General features: G+C 43.8%; 1 protein-coding gene across 4 annotated transcripts in view; it reads left to right on the forward strand.

The window, feature by feature from the left end:
* The window catches only part of LOC135517443 (arf-GAP with SH3 domain, ANK repeat and PH domain-containing protein 1-like), a 77527-nt gene that overhangs the window by 14569 nt on the left and 43357 nt on the right, over positions 1-19601 (forward strand). For all 4 annotated transcript variants that reach the window (XM_064941743.1, XM_064941741.1, XM_064941740.1 and 1 more), the window contains exons 2-4: positions 12893-12965; positions 13854-13999; positions 15868-15942. In XM_064941743.1, coding sequence (XP_064797815.1) covers positions 12893-12965; positions 13854-13999; positions 15868-15942 — 294 coding nt within the window. The remainder of the gene's footprint in view (positions 1-12892; positions 12966-13853; positions 14000-15867; positions 15943-19601) is intronic.

Here is a 19601-nt window from a genome sequence, read left to right on the forward strand (position 1 = left end):
AGCCTACTGTATAGAAGAGGTTCTTGCACCACCAATGTCCCTCAAAGTTTACAGTGTTAGGGCCATTGCCTTGCTCTTTAATTTGCTAATTCTATTTTCACTCAATGTCTGTGGTGTGTTATGCTGAGCATTTGGTTCTCTTCAGAAAAGAACCATCCACCCAAAAGCTGCCTTAACTTGTTCTGTGTGACATAGTCTGACCTTTGGAAATGTTAAATCCTCTTATTTAAATCTTCCTGACTGGGAGTGTTCAGGCTTCTCCCAGCTCCAGGCCAGAGAAAGGGATGTTCACTTGTGTCCTGCCAATGGAAACTGTTCTCCGCCTTTCCTGTTAGAATCGCGCCCCATTTTCAGACAAAATGCAATGGGGAAGACAACGTTCAGTTCTAGAGGCATATACTCTTGTCGAAGTCAAACCACTCTTTGGCGTCTTAATGATTGACTTACTGAAGGTTGCTCGAGCCACGCTGGTTTGACCTCCACTCAACAATTACGTGCTCGCTGCAAGGCATGATGACACATTTCACCCGTGTCATCAGTTTTGTACTTGGCTCACCTTCAAGATGTATCGGTTTTTCAATTTTCTGTGTCCTGTGCTTGTGTCCTGTGCTTCACATTTGAGTGCATAGAGGTGAAGTTCTAAAATGAAAGTCTCAAAGTAAGGGGAGGTTAAAGGGAAAATCCACTCAAAAACAACATTTTTATAGTCCACTGTCCATTTTGCATCATCATGATGTGGCCGGTGACACTTTGCTTCTTGAAAGTCCAATATCTTGAAAACCTGACCGCTGACATGCAAAACATTTTGGGACGGTAAAAAGCAGAAACCCCTTATTTACATAAGTATTCAGACCCTTTGCTATGAGACTCGAAATTGAGATCCTTGAGATGTTTCTACAACTTGATTGGAGTGCACTAGTGGTAAATTCAATTGATTGGACATTATTTGGAAAGGCACACACCTGTCTATATAAGGTCTGACAGTTGACAGTGCATGTCAGAGCAAAAACCAAGCCATGAGGTCGAAGGAATTGTCCGTAGACAAGATTATGTCAAGGCACAGATCTGGGGAAGGGTACCAAAACATTTCTGCAGCATTGAAGGTCCCCAAGGACACAGTGGCCTCCATCATTTTTAAATGGCAGAAGTTTGTAACCACCAAGACTCTAACTAGAGCTGGCCACCCGGGCCAAACTGAGCAATTGGGGGAGAAGGGCCTTGGTCGGGGAGGTGACCAAGAACCGATGGTCACTCTGACAGAGCTCCAGAGTTCCTTTGTGGAGATGGGAGAACCTTCCAGAAGAACAACCATCTCTGCAGCACTCCACCAATCAGGCCTTTATGGTAGTGGCCAGACGGATGCCACTCCTCAGTAAAAGGCACATGACAGCCTGCTTGGATTTTGCCAAAAGGCACGTAAAGGACTCTCAGACCATGAGAAACAAGATGCTCTGGTCTGATGAAACCAAGATTGAACTCTTTGGCCTGAATGCCAAGTGTCACGTCTGGAGGAAACCTGGCACCATCCCTACGGCGAAGCATGGTGGTGGCAGCATCATGCTGTGGGAATGTTTTTCAGCATCAGGGACTGAAAGACGAGTCAGAGGGAAAAATACAATTTCATACATTTTTGAAAAAGGCTGTAACATAACTAAATGTAACAATGTCAAGGCGTCTGAATACTTTCCAACTGCACTTTTTCCACATTTTGTTATGTTACAGACTTGTTCTAAAATGGATTAAATCATTTTTTTCCCTTTTGACTAGTCTCTCAGTCCCTGCTGCTGAAAAGTAGGTGTATCACACAATTCCCTATAACGTGTATCACATTTACATAACTATTCATACCCTTTCAGAGGGGTTGGGTTAAATGCGGAAGACACATTTCAGTTGAATGCATTCAGTTGTACAACTGACTAGGTATCCCTCTTTCCCTTTACTCAGTACTTTGATGAGGAAAGAATGTATGTAATCTATTTTAGAATAAGGCTGTAAAGTAACAAAATGTGGAAAAAGTCAAGAGGCCTGAATACTTTCCAAGTGCACTGTATAAGAACAACACCAAGAGACAAAAAAAATACTATTTATCCACGATTCATATAAACAGTTGAAGTCAGAAGTTTACATACACCTTAGCCAAATACATTTAAACTCAGTTTTTCATTTAATCCTAGTATAAATTCCCTGTTTTAGGTTAGTTAGGATCACCACTTTATTTTAAGAATGTGAAATGTCAGAATAATAGTAGAGAAAATTATTTATTTCAGCTTTTATTTCTTTCATCATATTCCCAGTGGGTCAGAAGTTTACATACACTCAATTAGTATTTGGTAGCGTTGCCTTTAAATTGTTTCACTTGGGTCAAATGTCGTTTCGGGTAGCCTTCCACAAGCTTCCCACAATAAGTTGGGTGAATTTTGGCCCATTCCTCCTGACAGAGCTGATGCAAATGAGTCAGGTTTGTAGGCCTCCTTGCTCGCACATGCCTTTTCAGTTCTTCCCACACATTTTCTATAGGATTGAGGTCTGGGCTTTGTGATGGCCACTCCAATACCTTGACTTTGTTGTCCTTAAGCCATTTAGCCAAAACTTTGGAAGTATGCTTGGGGTCATTGTCCAATTGGAAGAGCCATTTGCGACCAAGCTTTAACTTCCTGACTGAAGACTTGATATGTTGCTTCAATATATCCACATAATTTTCCCACCTCATGATGCCATCTATTTTGTGAAGTGCACCAGTCCCTCCTGCAGCAAAGCATCCCCACAACACGATGCTGCCATCCCCGTGCTTCACGGTTGGGATGATGTTCTTCGACTTCAAGCCTCCCCCTTTTTCATCCAAACATAGCATTATGGCCAAACAGTTCTATTTTTGTTTCCTCAGACCAGATTACATTTCTCCAAAAAGTATGATCTTTCTCCCCATGTGCAATTGCAAACCGTAGTCAGGATTTTTTATGGCGGTTTTGAAGCAGTCGCTTCTTCCTTGCTGAGCAGCCTTTCAGGTTATGTCGATAAAGGACTCGTTTTACTGTGGATATATAGATACTTTTGTACCTGTTTCCTCCAGCATCTTCACAAGGTCCTTTGCTGTTGTTCTGGGATTGACTTGCGCTTTTCGCACCAAAGTATGTTCATCTCTAGGAGACAGAACGCGACTCCTTCCTGAGTGGTATGACAGCTGCGTGGTCCCATGGTGTTTATACTTGTGTACTGTTGTTTGTACAGATGAACGTTTGAAAATTGTGGCTGATTTCTTTTGATTTTCCCATGATGTTAAGCAAAGAGGCACTGAGCTTGTAGGTAGGCTTTTAAATACATCCACAGGTACACCTCCAAATGACTCAAATGATGTCAATTAGCCTATCAGAAGCATCTAAAGCCATGACATAATTTTCTGGAATTTTCCAAGGTGTTTAAAGGCACAGTCAACATAGTGTATGTAACCTTCTGACCCACTGGCATTGTGATACTGTGAATTATAAGTGAAATAATTTGTCTGTAAACAATTGTTGGAAAAATTACTTGTGTCATACACAAAGTAGATGCCCTAACCGACTTGCCAAAACTATAGTTTGATAAGAAATTTGTGGAGTGGTTGAAAAACAAGTTTCAATGACTCCAACCTAAGTGTATGTAAACTTCTGACTTCAACTGTACATATTCATATTCTTATACATTAGATCTTTAGATCTTAAAAAAAAAATGTTTAAAGCTGAAGCTTTTTGCCTGAGTAATCTCTGGTGGCAGAGCATTCCACAATGGCATGCTCTATACATAACTGAGCGACGTGTTAAATCTGTTTTTGGTTTGTGTACCGTGAAGATACCCCATAGTGGTGTGTCTGGTGTGGTATGTATGTCTGTTTGAAGTGAATGCAAATAGATTATACAAGTGTTGTGGCATGGGTAACAGGTGCACTATCTGGCTTTAAAAGCTGGGTGCTCTGCCAGATATGACAATTATGACTTTAAATGAAATTCCAAGTTCGAGAACATTTGGGGTTTCATTTGAAGGTTACACAAGTGGTGTTCTTTAAAAAAAAAAAAAGTAGTCAAGTTCCCCTCAACCATGAAATACTGTCATCCGTGTTGTTGATGTTAGTTCTGTGTGTGCAGTTAAGGACACGGCAGGCTGCTTGGTTTTGAGCCAGATGCAGCTTTGCTGGGTTTTTCTTTGCAGCACCCGACCGTATTACTGGCCAGTAATCAAGATGGGATGAGATCAAAGCCTAGTATAGTTGATCTTTGTTTCCAAAACACAGAACATCTTTTTTTTTATAACAGACATACCTCTCCCCATCTTGAACATGATAACTGACCATCCAATGTTACTCCTGGGAGTTCAGCTTCTTCAACGGTCACACGCTTTACAACACGACTCCAGTTGAGGTTTAGGTCTAGGAGAAGGCTTTGAACCGAATAAAATGCTTTTGGTTTTAGATCTATTTAAGACCTGTTTATTGTTAATTACCCATTCTGACACTGACGGTAGCTGGCTGTAGGTGCTGATGTCTGGTGTGTTTTGTCATCAGCATACATAAAAGTTCACGCTTTTTGTGAGACAAGTGGCATATCATTTTTAAAGTACAGTGTTGGGCCGCCACCTTGAAGCCAATTAGCAGATGCTCATATCCAGAGCGACTTACATGAGCAATTAGGGTTAAGTGTCTTGCTAAAGGGCAAATTGACAGATTTTTCACCTTGTCAGCTAAGGGATTCCAACCAGCGACCTTTCGGTTACTGGCCCAACCTGCCGGCCAAGCAGTCTGTCATGACCCACTCACTGGGTCTGAGAAAGAGAACAGTACACTGGCAGATCTGATTCTCACGGCTGGCTGGCTGGCTGGCTGGCAGACAGACAGACAGACAGATTTCACAGTAAATTAACAAAAAGATCCCCTGGGTGTTTTTTTTTTTATTTCTCAAGGAAAACATGGATTTTAAGTTGTCAGTGAAATACCATGGTGTCATAACCAATGTTCCCTTTTTTCTGCACTGAGCAAATTTCTGGTCTGCTGAGAGCTAACTTGAATGTTGTGAAAATCTGTGCAACTTCCGGCGCAGGTTTACTGTGAACACTGAGGGTTTACCTGCTTTAAGTTACAGTTTTAACAGTGGCCAAGTAGTCTACTGTTGCTATTTGGTCATAATATAGGCCTACCAGAGTGGCCTACCATCAAAAATAATGAAGAAAACACATCCCATAACATTTTGACATGGAAATAGCTGTTCTATCATCCAACCTACAGTATCAGACAATGTGTGTGGTGTTCAGTGTAGCCTACATGCCATGAGACTTATAAAAAACAAACATACAGGGCTTGACATTAACCTGTTTATTCACTTGTCCTTCAGACAAGAAGGTGACTGAAAATGTTGTCGTGTTGCTTGATGCAAGAAACCACTTTACAAAATAAAATGCATTATTATTCCTATACCATTATTATTCCTATACTCTCCACCTATTTGCTGCTTAGCTTATTCAAGCCTGTCTCAAAATACAACACTGCCCCTCTAAGACCAAGAAATATGTCTAGAAATGTTGACGTTTTGTGCTCTTGTAGGAAGCAATCACTCCCACATTGGTGACTACAAATTATTTTTAACTGGGCTAATAACTCACTAACTAGCAAAGGATATGAATAAAATGTGCACACATGGCTACATACAACTCTCGCTTTGATCTCAAAACAAGTGTATCTCCTCATGGCCACTCATGTTGTAAACACAGTCCAGTTCAAAGTGAATGGCACATATCCATATATGGCAATGGTCTATTTGCATAAATGCCTACTGAAGCTCTGATTGGTTATGCTGCATCAGTCTGTGTCAAGTACGGACTGAAATCAAATCAAATTTTATTTGTCACATACACATGGTTAGCAGATGTTAATGCGAGTGTAGCGAAATGCTTGTGCTTCTAGTTCCGACAATGCAGTAATAACCAACAAGTAATCTAACTAACAATTCCAAAACTACTGTCTTATACACACAAGTGTAAGGGGATAAAGAATATGTACATAAAGATATATGAATGACTGATGGTACAGAGCAGCATAGGCAAGATACAGTAGATGGTATCGAGTACAGTATATACATATGAGTTCAAGGGTGCCGAATACTTTCGCAAGGCACTGTACATATGAGATGAGTATGTAAACAAAGTGGCATAGTTAAAGTGGCTAGTGATACATGTATTACATAAAGATGCAGTAGATGATATAGAGTATACATATGAGATGAATAATGTAGGGTATGTAAACATTATATTAGGTAGCATTGTTTAAAGTGGCTAGTGATATATTTTAATCATTTCCCATCAATTTCCATTATTAAAGTGGCTGGAGTTGAGTCAGTGTGTTGGCAGCAGCCACTCAATGTTAGTGGTGGCTGTTTAACAGTATGATGGCCTTGAGATAGAAGCTGTTTTTTAGTCTCTCGGTCCCAGCTTTGATGCACCTGTACTGACCTCGCCTTCTGGATGATAGCGGGGTGAACAGGCAGTGGCTCGGGTGGTTGTTGTCCTTGATGATCTTTATGGCCTTCCTGTAATATCGGTTGGTGTAGGTGTCCTGGAGGGCAGGTAGTTTGCCCCCCGGTGATGCGTTGTGCAGACCTCACTACCCTCTGGAGAGCCTTACGGTTGTGGGCGGAGCAGTTGCCGTACCAGGCGGTGATACAGCCCGCCAGGATGCTCTTGTGAGTGCTTTTGGTGACAAGCCAAATTTCTTCAGCGTCCTGAGGTTGAAGAGGCGCTGCTGCGCCTTCTTCACGATGCTGTCTCTGTGGGTGGACCAATTCAGTTTGTCTGTGATGTGTATGCCAAGGAACTTAAAACTTACTACCCTCTCCACTACTGTTCCATCGATGTGGATAGGGGGGTGTTCCCTCTGCTGTTTCCTGAAGTCCACAATCATCTCCTTAGTTTTGTTGACGTTGAGTGTGAGGTTATTTTCCTGACACCACACTCCGAGGGCCCTCACCTCCTCCCTGTAGGCTGTCTCGTCGTTGTTGGTAATCAAGCCTACCACTGTTGTGTCGTACGCAAACTTGATGATTGAGTTGGAGGCGTGTGTGGCCACGCAGTCGTGGGTGAACAGGGAGTACAGGAAAGGGCTCAGAACGCACCCTTGTGGGGCACCAGTGTTGAGGATCAGCGGGGTGGAGATGTTGTTGCCTACCCTCACCACCTGGGGGCGGCCCGTCAGGAAATCCAGTACCCAGTTGCACAGGGTGGGGTCGAGACCCAGGGTCTCGAGCTTGATGACGAGCTTGGATTGTACTATGTAGTCGATGAACAGGATTCTCACATAGGTATTTCTCTTGTCCAGATGGGTTAGGGCAGTGTGCAGTGTGGTTGAGATTTCATCGTCTGTGGACCTATTTGGGCGGTAAGCAAATTGGAGTGGGTCTAGGGTGTCTGGTAAGGTGGAGGTGATATGGTCCTTGACTAGTAACTCAAAGCACTTCATGATGACGGAAGTGAGTGCTACGGGGCGGTAGTTGTTTAGCTCAGTTACCTTAGCTTTCTTGAGAACAGGAACAATGGTGGCCCTCTTGAAGCATGTGGGAACAGCAGACTGGGATAGGGATTGATTGAATATGTTCGTAAACACACCAGCCAGCTGGTCTGCGCATGCTCTGAGGGCGCGGCTGGGGATGCCGTCTGGGCCTGCAGCCTTGCGAGGGTTAACACGTTTAAATGTTTTACTCACCTCGGCTGCAGTGAAGGAGAGTTTTCGTTGCAGGCCGTGTCAGTGGCACTGTATTGTCCTCAAAGCGGGCAAAAAAGTTATTTAGACTGCCTGGGAGCAAGACATCCTGGTCCGTGACGGGGCTGGTTTTCTTTTTGTAATCCGTGATTGACTGTAGACCCTGCCACATACCTCTTGTGTCTGAGCCGTTGAATTGAGATTCTATTTTGTCTCTCCATCAATCCACAGTTTCTGGTTTGGGAATGTTTTAATCGTTGCTATGGGAACGACATCTTCAACGCATATTCTAATGAACTCACACACTGTATCAGCGTATTCGTCAATGTTGTTGTCTGACGCAATACGAAACATATCCCAGTCCACGTGATGGAAGCAGTCTTGGAGTGTGGAATCAGATTGGTCGGACCAGCGTTGGACAGACCTCAGCGTGGGAGCTTCTTGTTTTAGTTTCTGTCTGTAGGCAGGGATCAACAAAATGGAGTCGTGGTCAGCTTTTCCGAAAGGAGGGCGGGGCAGGGCCTTATATGCGTCGCGGAAGTTAGAATAGCAATGATCCAAGGTTTTGCCAGCTCTGGTTGCACAATCGATATGCTGATACAATTTAGGGAGTCTTGTTTTCAGATTAGCCTTGTCAAAATCCCCAGCTACAATGAATGCAGCCTCAGGATGTATGGATTCCAGTTTGCAAAGAATCAAATAAAGTTCGTTCAGAGCCATCGATGTGTCTGCTTAGGGGGGAATATATATGGCTGTGATTATAATCGAAGAGAATTCCCTTGGTAGATAATGCGGTCGACATTTGATTGTGAGGAATTCTAAATCAGGTGAACAGAAGGATTTAAGATCCCTTTATGTTTTTTGTGATCACACCACGTCTCGTTAGCCATAAGGCATACACCCCCGCCCCTCTTCTTACCAGAAAGATGTTTGTTTCTGTCGGCGCGATGCGTGGAGAAACCAGCTGGCTGCACCGACTCCGATAGCGTCTCTCCAGTGAGCCATGTTTCCGTGAAGCAAAGAACGTTACAGTCTCTGATGTCCCTCTGGAATGCTACCCTTGCTTGGATTTCATCAACCTTGTTGTCAGGAGACTGGACATTGGCGAGAAGTATACTAGGGAGTGGTGCACGATGTGCCCGTCTCTGGAGTCTGACCAGAAGACCGCTTCGTTTCCCTCTTTTACGAAGTCGTTTTTTTGGGTCGCCGGCTGGGATCCATTCCGTTGTCCTGGGTGAAAGACAGAACACTGGATCCGCTTCGCGAAAGTCATATTCTTGGTCGTACTGATGGTGAGTTGACGCTGCTCTTATATTCAGTAGTTCTTCTCGACTGTATGTAATGAAACCTAAGATGACCTGGGGTACTAATGTAAGAAATAACACGTAAAAAAACAAAAAACTGCATAGTTTCCTAGGAACGCAAAGCGAGGCGGCCATCTCTGTCGGCGCCGGAAGTGATGTCGTCGTGAGTGTCAATGCAATAGAATCCTACTCCGATGCCTTCTGCCTACAACAACAAAATATCTTGCATAGTTTGTATTTTCTCCGGTATGTTGCATTGAAAGTGGCTAATATTGCATTGATTCGATCACAATTCCCACAGTAAAGGGAAACGTTGATAGCTTTAACTAAAGGGGAAAACTCCAGAAAGTTGAGTGAAGTTCAATCTCGTGCTTCTCTGTGCAGGCTGATATTTCTTCTGCGCAGCAGTCTCGGGGGAGCTGCACGCCTGCTCATGTGCTCCGCTTAGAGGGAACATTGGTCATAACTAAGAGAGAGACCAGACCAGGACATGGTGGCTGCTCAGTGACAGTCAGGCATGCTGCTTCCTGTTTCCTGTGGAAGGAGGGCTGGAGGGCAAATGCCAGGTCTGCTCTGCACTGGGAGGATAAGGCAGGAACTCCAGGAAGTGTTGAAGCTGCAGCATCTCTACCCTTCCGTGTCCCATCACACTGTCCTTCACCTCTGACCTCTCCCTGCTGGGTCCTTGACCTCTTTGGGTTGGGTTCTTGTCCCTGCGAGGACGTACTGGCACTTTAACAGCATGCTGACTCTGACTTGTGTGAATCCACTGCAGCACAAAGTGGGATTTCATGGTCATAGGCGTTTCACAGGGGAATCTGCACAGGAACATGTACTTTGAGCTGCTGTAGGATCCCCTTTTAGGAAATTAGGTATAATACATCTCGATCCTCCAACTCTTGTTTTGAGTTGAGTATTCAGATCTAGATCTGCACTCATTGGCCCACACACTCACCAATCACACTAGGCTGTGTCAGAGCTTAACATTGGCCGTTGGTCGATCAGAACAAAGCATTGACTATATTGAATAGTTTGCAGGCTTTGTGAGGCATTCTTGCAAGAGTTGAGATGCATTCTTACTGGTTGCCAGGGGGTGCAGAGGACTCTGTGCCAAGTGAGCTGTGTTCCATTTAACTATTTTGTCCCTTGGAGACTGAGCTGAATGCTAAAAGCCAAATCGACTTCCCTCCTACACATCTAGCGTTTCTCCTCTTTGACACTTGCTCGCATATTTTACAGCAAACCAACAAATGTGGAATGAGAATGTGCGGATATCGGGCGTGAACTTTCCTGAAAGCATCTCAAAGTGTACTGCTGTGATGAATATGTAGGCCTCGCTATTTTGAATGGCAGTAATGTCATTGATGATTGACATTTGCTCATTCGTAACTGAAATCCATACGGCCGACACATACTGTCTGTCGCTTCGTAGTCAATTATAAATGGCATCAACACTGTGGTTCACTCTGTGGGAAAACTGATGCTGGTGCTATAGGACAAATGCCTCTAAAAACCCTAATCCTGCAGTCGCAAGGACCCTGGGTACCCAACACACACATCATCCGACATCCCTGCCCCTGTAACGCCAAGTCCACGTAGCATGTTCCGTACTCATGTCAAATCATGTTCATATCAAAGCGGAATATTTAATTAGGACAAAGCAGACACAGAGAGGATTATGGGTGAACTTTGGCGGGGGTGCCAGCTGCTCCTCGCTCTCTCTCTCTCTCTCTCTCTCCCTCTCTCTGTCTCTCTCTCTCTCCCCCTATAACACCATTAGAGAGGCAGTCTGCCTGCTGCTGCCCGCCTTGCCTTTGTTCTCTCCGGAGAAGTCATCTCACTCTACTGCCTCACTGAATAACCATTCCTGGATTAGGGTGTCAGGGGGTCCACCATGGTGTCTCTGACCTTGTCGGTGTCCTTGGTCTGCAGTATCATGATCATTTAGTATTTCTCTAAGAGGAAGAGAGACTTCGGGATAAACAGGTTGTTTGCTAGATTGTAGACAATGGAGTACTGCGAGAGCCAAAGAAACGTGTTGAATGGTATAGGCTCCGATTTTTGAAAGGGGTGTTGATTGTACCAATATCACTCTCTACAGGGTTTCCGTCTTTGCGCGTACACATCACACACTCATTTTATATTCTAGTCTAGATAGGACCACGCTGAAATTTAAGATTACTTACTGTAGGTGAGTATTTGTATGTTGGCAATGGTATATGCACTTGAGCCAGGTCGGGCTCCTGCGTTAGAGAGAGAGAGAGAGAGAGAGAGAGAGGGAGAGAGATCAAAGCACAGTGCCCTGGGAGAGAGGGCCTCAGGGCCATGCACTGCTGTAGCCGTAATTGGGGAAGAGCCACGTTAAACTGTCCGGGAGCCAACTGAGGCCAGGCTTAATTAAAATGCATGAAATTTAATGAGCTCCACCAACGTTGTAGCGTGCCTTCCCTCCGGTCCTAAAGTAGTGTATTTATGTTGGTGTTTATCTTCTCCATAAGTGAATGTGGCAATGTAATGGTTCTGTGAGTTTCCGTTTTAATGAGTGAAATATGGATCGTTTTTTTACCTCCGAGAAAGAGGAAAGTATAAATATACCTTCATTTACTGTGGATCAGGAATAATTTAATATCCACATGTACAGTATGTGAAAATGAAACATTTGAAATCTGAAGGATAGAATACTGTAAGCGCTTTCATTGATGATCTCTGTGTGTGTGTGCGTGTGAAAGTACTGTTTGTGATGCTATCAAATCCTATTCAACTGAGCATTTGATTTGGCAGATCCAACCTCCCAGTCTCTATGGCGAATGATACAGAAACTCCTGCATCGAAAAAACACAATTCACTCAACATTCGCTCCGCACAGAGATTCTGCACATAATTCTTCTCAAGAGTTTTTGATAACAAACACATTTCCGTGTAGGCGTTAGTAGTGCTGTGAGCCGAGAACAGAGTTTCAGAGTAGCTCTGCCCTCAGCGGCGACAAAAGCATGACATCAGCGTTCTCTTAATTGCACGCTCTGTGCGGTGAGAGGATCTGGAGGTCGGTATCGCAGGCTGCCTCCCGAATGGCGCCCTATTTCCCATACGGTAATAGTGCACTACTTTTGACCCAGGGCCCATAGGAGTCCGGGTCAAAGTTGTGCACTATGAAGGGAATGGGGTGCCATTTGGGACACAGCACAGGCCAGGCAGCACTAAACACAACATGGCCGCCCGGCTGTAAACAAACATCTGCCTTTGATTCAATCACTGTGCTAGTACAGATCATAAATCAAGGAAATATGTAAATGAGTGCTAGAAACTTCATTACTCGAGGTACAGCAGAGCTTTTCGGGGGGTTTCCCCGTATTTTATCAGTACGTAAATCTAAGGCAGTGATCTTGACCTCGGACAGATACTAAATGTGTGAGCTCGTGTGTATGCGTTTAGGATCTAGATTTGTACGATTTATAGATGTTTAAACACTGACAGGATAGCAGGACTAGCAGAATAGCATGTTGTCATGGTTTTCCTCTCCACTTGTGAAACACAGAAGAGTGGAGAAGAGATGCATTGTAAGACACAGCTGCTCCACCTCGGGCAGTACTGTCCTAATGATGCTACTGAATCTAACCGTTTGGAATTCCGTTGGCCATTTTGAATGTCATATTTAGGTCAACTGGTGCTTTTTCAGCATTTGGTATGTTGTTATTCCCATTTTTATTCAAGCACTCTAAATAGCTCATAGGGGTTCAGTGCGTTAGCCTCATACTCAGAAATTACTAACATTTACAGTATAACAATGTTGTTCTCTTTTGGTTACAAAAGTCCAGTCTGTGATGCTACTATAAGTCCTTAACCACCATCTCTTTCGCTCGTTATGTGTTCACAGGCTTTGGATCAGGACAGGACTGCGCTGCAGAAGGTGAAGAAATCGGTCAAGGCGATCTACAGCTCAGGCCAAGGTGAGAGAAAGCTCTCTCTCAGTTTTCTAGGCTCGTTAACCAGAGGGTTACCGGTTCCAATCCCAGAGAGGATTTTGAGGAAGGATGTGCTCGTGAAAGACCTTGAAAAGCTATTATCTAAAAATAGACTGGTCTGGGTGAGTAATTATGCCCTCTTATGAATCTCAATATTACAGAGTTTCAAGCTTCTATCCACATAAAGTCAGTTCATTTGGAGGTTGTTAGGGCCTTGAATAGGGTTTCTGGGCCTCTTCTCACCTGACCTCTCTCTCAGGTCTCCTGTCTGAGACTGGATACAGTACAAGCCCAGTCACTGTCCAGATGCTCGGTTTATGCCTACTACATTAATGATAAGTCCAGATGGGTGCGACTGTTTAAATGATGGGGAAAGCAGCAATGATGGGAAAAGCAGACTTGCACACACAAGGCCCTGATGGAGCTGTACTCTTAAAACGACGGATGGGAGTCTGACCCCATTGCGTCATGCGTCAATACATTTTTCCTAGTGAAATGGCAGTCTACCGGTGCTCCTCTGCAACCCATTCACCTACACCCAGTGTACATGATTCACCCATACATGTGGAGCCTGACAGTCTGACAATCTGATTGAAATGGCAAAAGCGATTCGACGGCACTCCGAGCTGTTGCATTTGTAGCCAGGTGGCCGACGTCAACCTTTCCAATGCTCGACCACGATCACCGCTCTGTGGGTGTTTCCCAAATGGCACCCTATTCCCTATGCAGTGCACTACGTTTGACCAGAGCATTATGGGCCCTGATCAAAAGTGGTGCTCTATAAAGGGAATTAGGGGATGTTCGAGCCTAGCACCACCATCCTTGTTGTTGAACCGAATGCTAACCCTGGTTTTCTCCCTCTGTCTCCACTAGACCACGTCCAGAATGAGGAGAACTATGCCCAGGCTCTGGATAAGTTTGGCAGCAACTTCATCAGCCAAGAAAACCCTGACCTGGGAACAGCTTTCGTCAAGTTCTCCACCCTGACCAAGGAGCTGTCAACCCTGCTCAAGAACCTGGTGAGTTGCGTAGGACTCACGGATCAGTCGTTATTGGCCGGTGAATTCCACAATGTTCACAACGTATTTGACAAAAAGGTGCCCTTTGAAGGAGGGCGCCTGTGTTTCTGTCCATCTTGAGAGCAGGCTTGACTTGGGCTTGTGAAACTTGTCTGTCTTCATTGGAGAGGCGTCTGCAAACCGTTTTCGAATTCCGCTGATTCGGCCCCCTCTTATCAAATTGTTTCTTCGAAGTAAAAGATCCCCCCCCCCCCCTGACTAAAGCGTCATTGCAATCATCCCAATATGGCTGACTGCTGCTGGATCTAGCGTTCAGCTTGTCTGCTCTTATCGCTCTGCCGTAGATTTCCCCTGACGTCTCTGTTGAAGAAATGAGTCCTGTTGGAATTCTGTGTGTCTGAGTGGTTGTTGTTGGACGAAGCTGCCGTCCCCTTGCTCTCTTCCTGTGTGTCTGGCAGTGAGATTAGACTCCCTATAAATACACTGAACCGCTGCAGACTACTGTTTGCGTGTGTGTGAGCTCTCCTGGAACCCTCTTATTAAATCAGCCACTTGTTGGCACTGCCCGGGGAGGTTGAATACATATAGCCTGGAATCGTGTTGAAAGGACAAGCAACTCTCGACATCCCTTATAGTGGTGCAAAGTCCAAAAATATATTGTTCTCTCTCTCCCTTCCTCTCTCTCCCCGTCTCTCGCTTTATCACACAGACCCACTTTTGTGGATGAGATATTTCGAAGACATACATTTGCCTTTTATACGTTCTCGTGTATCAACCATTTAGTGTATGTGTGTGGTCCAGGTAGGTCTACATTCTCGCTCACCTCGAACACTGGCAAGCAAGGCCACCAACATGCATGGCCAAGCACAGATGCCCACTGATCTATTTTCAGACACAGTTGTCATTTCAGTGTTTATTCAATATATCCTTCGGTTTCCATAACTGCTGCCCAAATTGGGCTGATGGTCAGCGTGCACTGCTGTTGGTCAGAGTCTTGATGTTAGTAACTCCCTCACAGGAATCTGTCACGGAATTATACATTGTCATTGGTTATCTACAGAGTTTAAAGGTCATTGTAGCAGCCAGCAGTTGACATTGCTATTAGTCTGGCAGGCATTTCTCTCTCTCTCTCTCTCTATCTCGATCGATCTCTCTCGATCTATCTCGATCTCTCTCTCTCTCTCTCTCTCTCTCTCTCTCTCTCTCAATCTCTCTCTCTCTCTCTCTATGTAGTTTATGGAGTGAACTGTTCATACGCTGGCACTAGTTTGTGGTATTTACCACCCTTAAAAAAGGTGCCTCTCTCTGGAGTCCAGTGTGAGAAGAAGGAGACCACCCCGTTGGTCTGTAAAAGTAGTGAGCAGTAGGCAGAGAGAGCGAGGCCAGCTCTAATACTGGAGCAGTGGCCATTAAGCAGGTGATTGATTTGGACATTGGGCCTTTGCAACAGAGGTACTTAAGTGGACATTAAGTGATGTTTGTTTCCATGACCGGAGCCACGGATCTCAATGGAACTTGGCCCTGGCCATCACAGACCCAAATGGAATAAATGCTCAGGAATAATTACCGGCATTAATCTATTTGGTTCGAGTAAGCAAATTACTTTGGCTGATTCCTAAATAGCTAATAGCTTAGCACATTTTAAGAGTCTAAAATGCTTTCAGTGGTTCCTAAATAGCCAAGATTGAGTTCAACCTTAGACTGAAGATAATACTGGGTCTGTCAGTAAGTGTTGATGTACTCCAGCTGAAAGCTGAAGCAGTAGCTGCTTGACTCTTGACCTGCTGACCAAGTCACTGTATCTCTCTCTCTCTCGCTCTCTCTGTCTCTCTGTCTCTCTCTCTCTCTCTCTCTCTCTCTCTCTCCAGCTCCAGCTCCAGAACCATAATGTGATCTTCACCCTGGACTCTCTGCTGAAGGGGGACCTGAAAGGCGTGAAAGGAGTAAGATTTACAGTAACCTCCTCTTCTCCCTTGTTTCCTCACTCCCTCTCTGTCTGCATGACCCCATAGGGGAGGGCCTATCACTGAGGCATGATGGGAAGAGAAGAGGGAGCCCACTCAGTAGATCTGTCCATTCATCTGTGTGTGTGTGTGTGTGTGTGTTTTTAGAAAGTGTTAGAGAGAGTGTGTGTGTGTGTGTGTGAGAGAGAGGAAGAAAGATAGAGAAATGGAGAGGGGGAGGGAGAGCGAGTGAGCCGGACTGTTTAAAAGATCACACTGTAAATCTTTGTGGGGTAAACAGTGTCCTTGTGTTGTGCCTGAAGGCGAGCGCCACGAATAAACGGGTCATGAACCCGTGAGGTTGGACACATGGAGTGGGCGTGGTAGTGGGCTCCAGAACGTAAATTGTGAGCCTGAGGCCTTGGCTGCAGTGGCAGAGCGGCGCTAGGGAGTGAACTGTTCGGTCGTGGGATTTTGGAATGACGGTTGTTGGCCAGCTTAAACGGTCACTGTAACAACCGTGATGATCATTTGAATATTTAAGATGCACATTTCTCCTCTCCTCTCCTCCGTTCCTGACTGCATGTGCTGCTGTAGAAATAGAATGAGGATAGAACGGGCGTCTCCATTCACGTCAATGATGGCATGGTGAATGGACTGCCGGCCATTTGCGAGTGTACGCATATGAGCAGAGCAGGCAAAAAAACAGGAAGTGTACCCATCAGTAGACGGGTTAGCTGACAACATCGGGAAAGCGATGTGCGCCCGTCGATGAGGCAGAGGGCAGTGTATTGTTATGGTTCTGGACGGTCAAATGGCGAGCAACAACGACGAGAAACTGCCATGTGGCGTGGCTCATTTTAGACGTTTTTATTTTGTTATTGATACCATGTCTTGTTTTATGGGGTTTTGACTCTTGTCATGTCTATGCTAATTTGTAAGCTAGCTAACCAACAACTGTAACGACAAATTTGAGACACAACAAGTGGTCATTGTGCAAATGTGTTTGTTTTCAATCAAGATTTGGAGAGGAATTATAGTTTACATGTTGTCAACAGTCCTTTTGAGTCTAAATCAACCCTGTCTGTTTTGCTTCACATTACAAATAAAGACATTCCATTGCATGAGCCACATCAGTTAAGATCATTTGAAGGAACATTTGACATTACGATGGAAATGAGTGTATCACAATACCAGGTAGCCATTGCGAGTGTACCCATGGGTTTGCCAGTCAAACTGCCAGGGAAAGAGGTTTGTTTGCTCGTTTGCTTCAACGCCTTGCTTCTTTCAGCAAGGAGCCACAAAGTTTTATCACGTTGTTAAGAGTCCATGTTAATGCTAGCCGTCCCGTTTTCAGTCAGCTGTTCGTTCCACACACACACACACACACACACACACACACACACACACACACACACACACACACACACACACACACACACACACACACACACACAAAAGACGTTTATGACAGTTGTTTTATTTTCATGACTGTCTTCATCCGTAACCGTTAGTGCTGAGTGATTAACTGACATGTCTTTTTTTTTAACCAACTAATTGGCCGATGTCGGTTCAATTGTTTAAAAAAAAAAATCTATTTAGTTTGTTTTCTTTCTGTGAGCGCAATGCGTTCATTGCACATTGAGTTGTAGTTTTCAACAGGCCACTGTTCTATATAATTATTACGTTTTCTGCTCCAATCGAACTACAATTGCCATAATCCATTGCGTGGCTAAACTTGTCCGGTCTGTGTTTCTTTTACACCTTGCTACGTAAGAGATGGAAGAATACGCAATCAAGAGGGGATATATATAGAGAGGAGTTTTTTGCGAGGTATATGTACCTGAAAAGACAGGATCTAAGTGATTGATAGTTGGTATTCAGCAGTCATAAAAGTCTGCCTAATTTACTTTGAAGAACTTCTAAAATAGTGATTTTTGTCAGACAGCATATTCAGCAGCTCTATAGAGATGAGATGATTTGGAATGAAATGGTCATGACATAAAACAAATGTTGTATACACAACAACTGAAATATATTTTACTCAAGTAAAGTAATGTGAATAACTGGTTAATAAGTTATAAGCAGTCGTAGGCAGTCACCGCCATCATGGGGCTTTTATTAATTGTTTTATTCTGTGTCGTGACAGAATTCAACCCACATAATGATTTGCCAGAATAGCCAGTAACGTTGTTCAATGGGATCTATATATGGGCAACTGAAATGCCTGACCTTTTGCAACAGTCTGACTGTGAACATCTGAATGAAAACCAAATGGAGTCATAGATATATATATATTTTTTTAATGGGTGGAGGAGATTAATTGAGAACCTTTTGTTTGAGTTGGGGTGAATTTGTGTGTGAGAGATATATTATGTATAACCTACCTAAAACAAGAGATCGCTATGTGCACAGGCAGTGGTGGAAAAAGTACCCAATTTTCATACTTGAGTAAAAGTATAGTTACCCTAATAGAAAGTTACTAAAGTAAAAGTGAAAGTCACCCAGTAAAATACTACTTGAGTAAAAGTCTAAAAGTATTTGGTTCTAAATATATTTAGTATAAAAAGTATAAAAGTAAATGTAATTACTAAAATATACATATCAGAAGTAAAAGTATAAATCAATTCAATTTCCTTATATTAATAAGCAAAGCAGAAGGCACCATTTACTTGTTTTTAAAATGTAGCCAGGGGTACAATCAACCTCATTTACAAATGATTAGTTAGTGGGTCTGCCAGATCAGAGGCAGTCGGGACGACCACGTGTTCTCCTGATAAGTGCGTGAATTGGACCATTTTCCTGTCCTGCTAAGCAGTCACCATGTAATGACTACCTTTGGGTGTCCGGGAAAATGTATGAAGTAAAAAGTCGATTATTTTCTTTAGGAATGTAGTGAAGTCAAAGTCAAAAATATAAATAGTAAAGTAAAGTACAGATACCCGAAAAAAACGACTTAAGTAGAACTTCACAGTATTTCTACTTAAGTACTTTACACCACTGTACGCAGGTAAGATCAGGGATATTGCCCCTGCGTATTGAAACAGGTAAGATCAGGGATATTGCCCCTGCGTATTGAAACAGGTAAGATCAGGGATATTGCCCCTGCGTATTGAAACAGGTAAGATCAGGGATATTGCCCCTGCGTATTGAAACAGGTAAGATCAGGGATATTGCCCCTGCGTATTGAAACAGGTAAGATCAGGGATATTGCCCCTGTGTATTGAAACAGGTAAGATCAGGGATATTGCCCCTGCGTATTGAAACAGGTCACTATGGTGGTGAAATGAAAGAGGAAAGACTATGTAACTGTTGTGACCTTGAAGAAATAGAGACTGAAACTCGTTTTATCCTCTGTTGCCCTTTCTACCACCATATACGCTTGCTCTAATTCCAGAAAGCCCACCAGATATACCCTGACATTATGTAGCTGAGCGATGAGGAAAACCTTTTTTTTGTCCATTGTGTATTTTTGTTTGCGGAATATTTAGATAAAGCCTGGAATAAAAGAAAAAGGACTACCTATAATTAAATTATAACAAATATTTAACTTCTATGTGGTAAATGGTACGTGTGTACTGTATATAGATTGGGTACAGGCTTGTCTCCCACATTCATCTTCTATGTGGTAAATGGTACGTGTGTATATAGATTGTGTA

This window comes from Oncorhynchus masou, chromosome 28 (assembly GCF_036934945.1).
Source record: "Oncorhynchus masou masou isolate Uvic2021 chromosome 28, UVic_Omas_1.1, whole genome shotgun sequence".
Lineage (NCBI taxonomy): Eukaryota > Metazoa > Chordata > Actinopteri > Salmoniformes > Salmonidae > Oncorhynchus > Oncorhynchus masou.